At 46.5% G+C, this 11,345-nt stretch overlaps 1 protein-coding gene across 1 annotated transcript in view; it reads right to left on the reverse strand.

The window, feature by feature from the left end:
• Positions 1-10,797, reverse strand: part of LOC121272648 (tumor protein p63-regulated gene 1-like protein) — a 121,011-nt gene extending 110,214 nt beyond the window's left edge. Inside the window, exon 1 of the mRNA XM_041179352.1 lies at positions 10,415-10,797. Within this exon, the coding sequence (XP_041035286.1) occupies positions 10,415-10,675 (261 nt within the window). The 5' untranslated portion in view covers positions 10,676-10,797. The remainder of the gene's footprint in view (positions 1-10,414) is intronic.
• Between the last annotated feature and the right edge of the window lie 548 nt (positions 10,798-11,345).

Genomic DNA, 11,345 nt, shown 5'->3' on the forward strand with positions numbered 1-11,345 from the left:
TGATGGACTCTATAGATCCGTTTTCCATGTTACCCCTGCCAACCTGATTTGTCCAGTCAATACGCAGATTAAAATCACCCATGACAATTGTAGCACCCTTATTACACACCTCCATTACTTCCTGGTTTATACTTTGTCCTACAGTGAGGCAACTCTTCGGGGGCTGATAGACGACTCCCACCTGTGACTTCTTCCCCTTGGCTATTCTTTATTTCCATCCAAACTGATTCCACATCATGATCTATTGCACCCAGATCATTACTCACCACTGCACTGATACCTCCTTTTACTAACAAAGCTACCCCACCTCCTTTTCCTTTTTACCTATTTTTCTGGAATGAGAATCCTCTTGAATATTGAGTTCCCAGTCTTGGTCACCCTGTAACCATGTCTCTGTAATAGCTATCAAGTCATATTCATTTATTTCTATTTGTGTCGTCAACTCATCAATCTTGTTACAAATGCTGTGTGCATTCAGGTAAAGAGCCTTAAGCTTTGATTTTTTTAATCATTATTACTCATTCTGGTTCTAATCTCTGCTGCACTCTTCTGCTTATATGTTCTACCCCTTCCTGTCACACTTTGATCATCGTTTTCCTCTTCTCTACCCTGTACCTCTGCTCTCTTGTTTCTTTTTGATTTTTTAAACTTCCCTTCAATTGAACTCTCCCCCCACTAATTAGTTTAAATCCCTGTCTACAATCCTAGTTATATGATTTGCCAGGACACTGGTCCCAGTATGGTTCAGATGAAGCTCATCCCAACAGAACAGCTCTCTCCTTGCCCATTACTGGTGCCAGTGCCCCATGAATCAGAACACATTTCTCCCACACCAATCTTTGAGCCACACATTTACCTGTCTATTTTTACTTACCCAACACCAATTTGTACATGGCTCAGGTAGTAATCTGGAGATTATTACCTTTGTAGTTCTGCTATTTAATTTAGCCCCGAGCTGTTCGTAGTCCTCAGCAGAACCTCTTTCCTAGTCTACCTATGTCATTGGTACCTACGTGGACCTAACAACTGGATCCTTCCCCTCCCCCACTCCAAGTTTCTCTCTCTCCTCGCTGTTTTAAGCTGAACTCCCGCTCTCTCCTCGCTGTTTTAAACTAAACTCCCGGCTCTCTCCTCGCTGTTTTAAGCTGAACTCCCGCTCTCTCCTCGCTGTTTTAAACTAAACTCCCGGCTCTATCCTCGCTGTTTTAAACTGAACTCCCGCTCTCTCCTCGCCGTTTTAAACTAAACTCCCGGCTCTCTCCTCGCTCTTTTAAACTGAACTCTTGCTCTCTCCTTGCTGTTTTAAACTAAACTCTCGGCTCTATCCTCGCTGTTTTAAACTGAACTCCCGCTCTCTCCTCGCTCTTTTAAACTGAACTCTTGCTCTCTCCTCGCTGTTTTAAACTAAACTCCCGGCTCTATCCTCGCTGTTTTAAACTAAACTCCCGGCTCTATCCTCGCTGTTTTAAACTGAACTCCCGCTCTCTCCTCGCTCTTTTAAAGTGAACTCACGCTCTCTCCTCGCTGTTTTAAACTAAACTCCCGCTCTCTCCTCGCTGTTTTAAACTAAACTCCCGGCTCTATCCTCGCTGTTTTAAACTAAACTCCCGCTCTCTCCTCGCTCTTTTAAACTGAACTCTCGCTCTCTCCTTGCTGTTTTAAACTAAACTCCCGGCTCTATCCTCGCTGTTTTAAACTGAACTCCCACTCTCTCCTCGCTCTTTTAAACTGAACTCTCGCTCTCTCCTCGCTGTTTTAAACTAAACTCCCGGCTCTATCCTCGCTGTTTTAAACTGAACTCCCGCTCTCTCCTCGCTCTTTTAAACTGAACTCTCGCTCTCTCCTCGCTGTTTTAAACTAAACTCCCGCTCTCTCCTCACTGTTTTAAACTAAACTCCCGGCTCTATCCTCGCTGTTTTAAACTAAACTCCCGGCTCTATCCTCGCTGTTTTATACTGAACTCCCGCTCTCTCCTCGCTGTTTTAAACTAAACTCCCGGCTCTATCCTCGCTGTTTTAAACTGAACTCCTGCTCTATCCTCGCTGTTTTAAACTGAACTCTCGCTCTCTCCTCACTGTTTTAAACTGAACTCCCAACTCTCCTCTTATCGCTTTTTAAATTATCCCTCACTGTTTGTTCTCCATTCACAGGAAACAAAAGGATTGCTGTCAGGAAGCATAGTCTGACCAACTTAAAAGACATGGTTAATGTAGAGAGCCTACAGGATTAATACCCACATAGATTTTACTGTCCTGTGATTGTCAAGGCGGAAGTTCGATGATGAGGACGATGGGATGGAACCTATGTGCAATACCTCACTCTCGCAGCAGGGGTCATAAGATAATGATCAGGAGTTGGAATCTTCTCCCTGTAAGGGCACTGAGCCCAACTGAACTCACTCAATTGCCAAGTGAGCTCAGCTAACTCAGCACAGACTGATTGATGCAACCACATGAGCAGTGTCCTCATCTCACCTCCTCACGCAGTCCCCGTTTCCCTTTATCCCCACCCCAATCCCTCTCATTCAAACCACCCCATCCATCTCCTAAATGTTGGCACAGTTTCTATTTCAATCACTAACTCTGGTGATGAATTCCATCATCTCACAATCCTGCGTGTAAGAACATTTTTTCTACGCTCTAGCCTCAATCTTTTACATCTAATCATATATGTCTATTCCTTCATTCACAACCCCTCAATCTCTCTAAATCTGCTTCCAGTTCACTTGTCTCATTCCTTTAGCAGTTTAAACACTGCAATCAAATTAAGCCAATTTTTGATTTTTTTTTTGGTATTTCCTCATTCCAGCCAGAGTCCTTGTGACTGTGTTGCTCAATGTCTCAATTGCCTTAATAAACTTCCTATAATAGGAAACCTAACTGCTTACAGAGTTTCAACTGTACCTTTATTTAGATTAGAATTTCATGTTACATTTGAAAGAGGCAAACACTTAAATAATTATTTCATAATTACTCAGTGGATGGAATCTTCTGGCCTGGAGTCTAAGTGTGGTGGTGGGTGGGAACGTGGGTGTGATTCACACTGGGCAGTGTGGACCCGGTTTTCCACTGTTCAGCTCATTAATTATTCATCCACGAGGAGCACAGTGAATGTTGTGACAGGGCAAGGAGGAATTTGCCCATCAACAGCCCTTTGAAAATGAATTTGGGGAATAAGTTGTCTTGTGAAGGCTCAGGGGGCCGTTTGGAGGCTGTGACACTGCACTGGGTCGGGGGGGGTGGAGAGTGGGTGGATTGGTTAAAGAGGCACCCAATTGGGCTGTATATTGCCAAATGAGGAGAGATGCATGCCTGAGACATGTTAGGAGCATGTTTCAATAATTAGGCAGAGAATCAGGAGAGTGAAGCAATGAAGCGCATTCACGCAAGATTAATGACAAGTCAATAATAGAATTCCTTGCTAGAGTGCCAATTGCCCAGAGCAATAACAAAGCCTAGCGCATTTTGGTGACTTGACAAGCTCCAGATGCGTCTTTAAAGCAGGAGATCTGCAGTAATCTGATGTGTCATACACCTTTAAGACAAATGTTGTAATGCAAGATCACATGATCTTAGTACCCAATAGCAGAGTAGCATGGGCTACCTCTGTAGTCCTGAGTTAGAGTCTAAAGGGTAAAGACAGAGTGTTGAGTTGTAAGCACACAAACGTAGCTTAGTTCCTTTTGTAAATAAACAGAATGTGTTTCTTCTAAGAAAGGTCTACAGATCTCTGTCAATGGTGCCAACTGGGTCACCCTGAAAGAAGCGTGTAACCCGGATCCTTTAGCCCCAACAAACCAGGGCACTGGATCCAACAAGATCACAGTCTTGGCACTGGCAGGCTCACAGGTGAGAAGTATCAGAGCCCCTCAATAACTACATTTCCTCCGTGAACATTGGACATCATGAGTATCACAAAGAGTAGTATAACTGCAGTGACTGAGGATCCCAGCATCTGGTCAAAGCAATCTCACAGCAGTGGGTCATGTCAAGGTGGTGGTGGGTGGGGGAGGGGTGGAAAGGTGCACCTTGAAACGTTCCATGCGCTGGCCAGGATTTCAGTAGTGAACAGGTGCCATCACTGAATCCAAGACCTTCAACCGAGTCACGTGATAGTAATCCACCGAAATTGGAGCATTGGAGGCTCATGCTGACTCATTTTTTTTTTCTCAATGGTGCTGCAGAGATGAGAACTTGAGGACGATGGAGGCTGGATTTATTGCTGCCTGCATTATCACAAACAGACAGCAAGGAAGGTGAAGACGATGGCGATTGCAGTGCCAGGCCAGTCAAAGGGAGGAGCTAAACCCTCGAGCCAGGGCAGTAGGGTCCCTTCTAGACACAGAGGATGATCTGTGTGGGCAGCTCTCAAGACAGAACATGCAAGTCTTATCTGCAGGTGAACGAGAGACAGTGTCACCAAGGCCGCTGCATGTCCAGGGATCTGTTGACTTACATTTCCCACATTCTCGAGGAACTGGCAACATGGGGACTGGGAGGACATCCATTGCCAGTGGCTCTGATTGTAACCACTGCTCCTAACTTCTGCGCCAGTGGCTTTTTCCAGGACTCCATTTGGGACCTGTGTGGGATCTCTCGAGCTTCCACATACAAATGCATTCATGAGGTGACAGACTCCCTTTTCGCCAAGGCCCACAATTACATCAACTTCGAAGGAGATCAAGAGAGCCAGCAGGCCAGAGCACTGGGCTTTGCCGCAATATTCCCATTCCCACAGGTACAAGGTGCTATTGACTGTGCTCATGTGGCCATAAAAGCTCCCTGGCAACAAGTACTGCAATACATCAAGAGGAAAGGATTCCACTCATTCAATGTTCAGCTGGCCTGTGACCAGGAGAAATATTTCATGCAAGTTTGCATGAAATACCCAGCAAGCTGCCAGAACTCATACATCTTGAGTAGATCACAGATCCCTGACATCTTTGAGGGACCACACAGAATCTGGATTTGGCTCCTCAGTGATAAAGGATACTTGCAATGGACCTAGCTGAACATGGCCATGTGACAGCCACAGGATCCTGCAGAGAGAAGGTACAACCATGCTCATATTGCTACTTGAACAGTGGTATTGGCACCTTGAAGATGTGGTTTCGATGACAGATTAGGTGGAGCACTCCAGTATACTCTGCAGAGGGTCTCCCAGATCATCATGGCTTGCTGGTGCTACACAACTTGATGCTGCAAAGGGGGGAGGACTTGCTAGATGCTGACATGGTGGTGGGGGGGGGGGGCTGCACATCACCAATCAGGAGGACCTTGAAAGGAATGAGGGTGATAAGTTCGATGAAGTTGAGGCTGCAGGGGAAGAGGCAATGGCATGGGCCAAGTGAGGCCGGCTTTCACATGAGGCTCCCATAGCCACCAGGTTCCATGGGGAGGATGATGGGTTGTAGCCTGCATCCTTTTGGACAAGTGTCCTCACTCATGGGCCCACGTGAACACCAGTGTTGCTTTCCCTCCCATTGCAACCATGCACATCAACCTGAGAGTGAGCACTCACACGTTTTGTGAACCATTGCCCTGTTCCTTTAAAGGATGGTGAAGCCTTGGGAACATGTGTCCTTGGTGAGGTGAGGTGCAGCCTAGGGGAAAGTGTTCCGACATCACACGTCAGAAGGCACTGTCTTTTCCAGCATGTCAACAGCATTCCAATTGCTACTGCAGCTTAGTAGAGCCAGGAACTGCTCTACCACAGTGCACTCGCAGCAGTATGCCTTCAGTCTGACAAAGCTCCTCAAGGAGATCCATCTGCAAAAATGGAACAGCGCACTCTGTGTCCCCTCGATGGCGAAGCTGAAAAGTTATGTTTGGGCCGAGGCAGCGGAGGATGTTAAGCAGGTTGAACTCCATTTCAACATCACCTGGTCCTCTCTGCCACCTTCTCCTCCATCACACTGAGCTATGTCACTCTCAGTTAGGGGTGCAGGCGAGTGTTCATCTTGACCTTTCCATAGATTTGGACCATCTGAGGATCACAAAGTTCACACAGTCACTCTGCCCTCATGGCCAGTACTGGCCCTTGTCCAGCTGCAAAATGCAGACACCATGAAGCACTCAAGGTAACGAGTTGTTGATAATAAAGAGCACTCATCAGATTCATTACATCCTGGGTTGCATCCCATTGCTACCCTCAACATTGTCAAAAGCTACCATATCCACATCAAGCACACTCCAAGGCTCCACTGACCACAGCGCATCACCATTCGTATTTATCATCAATGACCTCGGCGAGGGTATAGGTGAGGAGACGCTTTTCAAGGCCCATGGCTCAGCTCCACATCCCTATATTGTGACAAGAGCCTTGTGGCTACAATGCAGACAACTACAAGCTGAGAAAGGCTGAAGGTTGTAAGGTTGAAGTGGCCCCGGGGGTCAGAGCTCTGGCACTTAAAGCTGGGATGGTGCTCACACTCCTCACTAAGCTTAGCAGATGTACACTCGGAGAGCCAGCAATGCACATGGCAGACAGGAGCATACACACCAGTCCTGAGTAAGGGCACAGAGATTGAAAATCCTGCCAGATGACAGTGAGTAAATGGAGTGTGAGGATATATGACCCTTCTCCATGCATTTACACATCACTCCATGGATATGAGACCTTCACCTTACGATAATGCAGATGAGATGGATGGACACCTCAGCAGAATGGACTCTCAGTATGGTTGTCAGAGTGTTGAGCTGGTGCAGGGTCCTCACTTGGCTGGGCACTGCCCAGCTAACTGTCACCATGTGAACAGTCCCTGCCATCTCCAGCCAGCATGACGACACACTCTTCATAGGGAATGAGGGCCTTAATTTTGGCCCCTGGTCCCTGGTCTGGCCATTCTCCCTCCTATTGTGTGCAAGCTTGTCCTGCATGAAGGCAAATGGAGAGAGTGTGAGCAAGACACATGCCAAGGCAGAGGATAAGGTTGCCAGCCCTGTGTCAGTGATGAGTGGAACAGTGAATGAGATGAAGACACGATCTACACAGCACATGAACTCAGATGGAGATATGAAGGTGTGAGAGTGAGTGCCTTCAGCTAGCATTGTGTGGGATTCCTGTGGTGTCATCCCACTAATGCCTGATGGGTTTGTGAGTGTGTGAGTTGAGGGTGATGAGATGGTTGATTTAATCCTGCAGGACTGGATGAGATCATTTCATCATCCTCATGCACTAGATTGCAGACCTTTCCTGCTCCTCCTTTGAACTGACCACCAAAGACACCGCTTCCCATTAGTTGACCTCCTCCACCCATTACTGGGTTAGAGGACATCCTAGAGAGCCTCCAAAGCATCCTGCAGGTGGCCCAGCAATGGGTCATTAAATTTGGGAGCAACACTCTCCTTGCCATTCGGCGCCTGGGGGGATTCTGGCCTGTGGACATTGAGACTGTGTGTGGATGCAGGTTAAATATGGTGCTCGGAGCACAGAGCGCTGAGGTCATGGCAGGGTGGACGAATCAGAGGCTGCCCACCTGCGACCCAACGTATTTCCTGTTGTTACATAATTAATGAGGCAGAAAGCGGACAATGTGATGAGAAAACCCACCAGTGCACCTGGCAGGAAAGACACCGCTTTTCCCACCCACCACCACACGGACTGGAAAATCCCACCCCACATCCACTGGTTGGAAAATCTAGAGTTAGAAAATTAGAGCCAAAGCTTTCAAGAGTGAAATTAGGAAACAATTCTACACACAAAAGGTGATGGAAGTTTTAACTTCTGTTCTGCAAACATCAGCTGTTGATAAATCAAATGTACATTCAAAATCTGATATTGATGGATTTTTGTTATCCAAATGTATTAAAGGCTAAGTTTGGTCTTCAGCTATTTACAATTTAATGCAGGTGACTGATTGTAACGTGTCCAGGTTTGCTGCTGATACAAAGTTAGGTGGGAAAGTAAGTGGTGCAGGGGACACAGAGGCTGCAAAGTGGTATAGACAGGTGAAGGGATTGTGCCAGATGGTGGCAGAAAGAGTATAATGTGGGCAAATGTGAAATTATCCACTTTAGTGGAATAAATGGAAAAGCAGAATAGATTTTAAAAGCTGAGAGACTAGTAAATGTTGGTACTCGGAGGGAATCATAAAACGTTAACATGCAGGTACAGCAAGCAATTGTAAATGTAAATAGTATCTTAGTCTTTATTACGAAGGGATTGAAATATAAGAATAAGGAAGTTATAATTATGCAAGATATTGATGAGACCACACCCAGAATACTGCATACAGCTTGGGTCTCCTTACCTAAGGAAGGTTATATGTCAAGAAAATAAGAAATTGTAAATTCTTCTTCAGTTAATAACCCTGTCATTTTTCTTATGTATTGGAAAACAAGTAGTTGAGGTAAATGGGTAAGAGCCAGAGTCTAAAGCCAAAAGTAAGAAATGGTTTTGATATGTTAATGAATCAAGAGGAAATTCAATCAGAGTTTTACATAAAGCAATAACAGGAGTTGTTTTTCAATTGAGTTGTTTTAGTTCAAAGGGGGATGCATGCAGGTTGTAAATGGTGTAAGTAAGGTAAAGATAGGGAAAGTTTGTTTTTACAAGTCTAAGAGCTAGGGTAACGAAACGAGTTTAATAAATTCTGGGAAGAAAGCATTTCTGAAGAGACAATAGAGAGATCAAAGGGCAGGAATGCAATTCCTCTCTCCCTCATATGTTTATCCAGCTTCCCCTTAAATCCATCGATGCCATTCACTTCAACCTGTGGTAGCGAGTTCCACATTCTCACCATACTCTGGTTAAAGACGTTTCTCCTGAATTCCCGGTTGGATTATTAGAGACCATTTTTATATTAGTGACTCCTAGTTTTGGACTTCCCCAAAAGTGGAAACATCTTCTCCATATTTATCCTATCAAACCATTGCCGAGTTTTAATTACACTTATCAGCTCACCCCTCAGCCTCCCCGAGAGGAGGACCCCTCTGTTCAGTCTTCCATGATTGTCATAAACTTTCATTTCTAGAATGGTCCCTTTCAGATTTCCACCTTCTCCAGTGACTCCTGCATCCTTTTTAATAATATGGAGACCAAAACTGCACACAGTACTCCACGTGTCCAACACAAGTTCAACATAACCTCTCTGTTTTCAATTGTATTCATCTAAAAATAAATCATGCTTTGTTAGTCCCCCCACCCCTCTTTCCCCATAGCTCGGTAATGTTTTCCTTATTAAGTAGTTACTCAATTCCCTTTAGAGCAGTGCATTCCAGATCATAACAACTTGCTGCACACAGTTTCTCTTCATTGTCGCTTCTGTTTCTTTTGCCAATTATTTTACATCTATGCACTCTGGTTACAGGCACTTCTGTCACCAGAGACAGTTTCTCCTTATTTACTTTCCCAAACACTTGATTTTAAGGACCCCTATTAAATCTCCCCTCAAAATTCTCAGCTCTAAGGAGAACAATTCCAGCTTCTCCTGTCTCTCCATATTAAGTGAAGTCCCTCACCCCTGGTCCCATCCCAGTAAATCTCCTCTGCACCCTTTCCACTTTCATGGTATTTTCTTCCTCAAGTGTGGTGCCCAGAACTGGACACAATCCTTCAGCTGAAGCCTAACCAGCTGTTCCACAAATGTTTAGCATAACTTGCTGCTTTTTATTTTTCCAGTTAGCCACTGGTTCTGCATGTTAAATATCTTGTATTTTGTCAGTCTCCTCTCCATTAAGCACACGCTCCAATCTGGTGCAGTCTGCAAAGGGTAAAATATTTTCTGAGTCCAAATCATTGATGCATGTGATAAACAGCAGTGGTCCCTATAAAACATCACCTCCCACCTTGGGCTATGGACGGTGGAGTGTGACTAACTGGACAGCTCTTTCAAAGGGCTGGCAGAAAAAGAATGGGATGAATGGCCTTCTCCTCTGTGAGAGTCAATGACTCAAGACATGAACCTATCTTTAACCAAAATTAATCATCTTACACTTACTGTCATTGAATTCTGCCACCTTTGACCATTCCACCATTTTAACACTGGTTCCCTTCCATCTTCCTTTGGAACTCGGGATGATTAGTGTTCCCGTGTACATGAAAACTGATTGTAATTTAGAAAGCTTCCCTCGAAGTTCGCATCTAAATCCTGGGAAGGACAAGCTGGTCTTTTCCTGCCCCACATCTTAAGTGTGTACAAGTTGTATTTCTCAACATCAAGGCAAGGATTTTAAAACTGTGCACTTACCAAGAAGCCTTATGTAAATCCCACACAACTGACATTAAAGGTTCGCCCCTATTCTCATTGAAGTGAGGACAACAATGACAGCTGGGTAAGGGAAGGAGCGAGAAAGAACAAGAGTGAGAGGAGCAGAGTGTGAGAACTATCTTGTGATGTCCACTCGGACTTCGCTGTAACAGGAGGGTGCTCAGGTTCGAAGGGGAGGTCAGGGTGACAAAAAGCGCAGTTTACCCTCAGCACGAAGAATTTCCTCAGTTTGTAATCCGTGACGGAGGGGGATGCTGGAACTGGCCCTTCAGCATCTTTCTCAGCCAGGCTCTGGCCACCCGCTTGAGAGTCGCTCCCTCCTCCAGCTCCAGTCGCTGCCGAGCTCCCCGCGCTCAGCATTCGGTCCGCTGGAAACTCCGGGCCGCACGCAACTCCGCTGTCAATCCCCGCCGCGCTGCTCAGATCCACCGCCTGGAACTGGCTGGGATCGCGGGAATCTGCCATCGGGAGGGACTCCCAGCCGAGACTGGAGTGGGAGCAGGTGTAGGGAGGAGGAGGAGGAGGAGGAGGAGGAGAAGCTCTGGCAGAACTTCCTGCAAATATTTCACTAAAGCTGAGAACGTCCCCACTAATCAGAGCAGCACTTCCGGGTACCGACAGGTGAGTCTGGGCAGGTGAGTCTCTCCGAGCTCCAGGTGAGTCTGGACAGGTGAGTCTGGACAGGTGAGTCTGGACAGGTGAGTCTCTCCGAGCTCCAGGTGAGTCTGGACAGGTGAGTCTGGACAGGTGAGTCTGGACAGGTGAGTCTCTCCGAGCTCCAGGTGAGTCTGGACAGGTGAGTCTGGGCAGGTGAGTCTGGACAGGTGAATCTCTCCGAGCTCCAGGTGAGTCTGGGCAGGTGAGTCTGGGCAGGTGAGTCTGGACAGGTGAGTCTTTCCGAGCTCCAGGTGAGTCTGGACAGGTGAGTCTGGACAGGTGAGTCTCTCCGAGCTCCAGGTGAGTCTGGACAGGTGAGTCTGGACAGGTGAGTCTCTCCGAGCTCCAGGTGAGTCTGGACAGGTGAGTCTGGACAGGTGAGTCTCTCCACGCTCCAGGTGAGTCTGGACAGGTGAGTCTGGGCAGGTGAATCTTTCCGAGCTCCAGGTGAGTCTGGACAGGTGAGTCTGGACAGGTG

The sequence above is a fragment of the Carcharodon carcharias genome, chromosome 2 (genome assembly GCF_017639515.1).
Source record: "Carcharodon carcharias isolate sCarCar2 chromosome 2, sCarCar2.pri, whole genome shotgun sequence".
In the NCBI taxonomy this organism is placed as follows: domain Eukaryota; kingdom Metazoa; phylum Chordata; class Chondrichthyes; order Lamniformes; family Lamnidae; genus Carcharodon; species Carcharodon carcharias.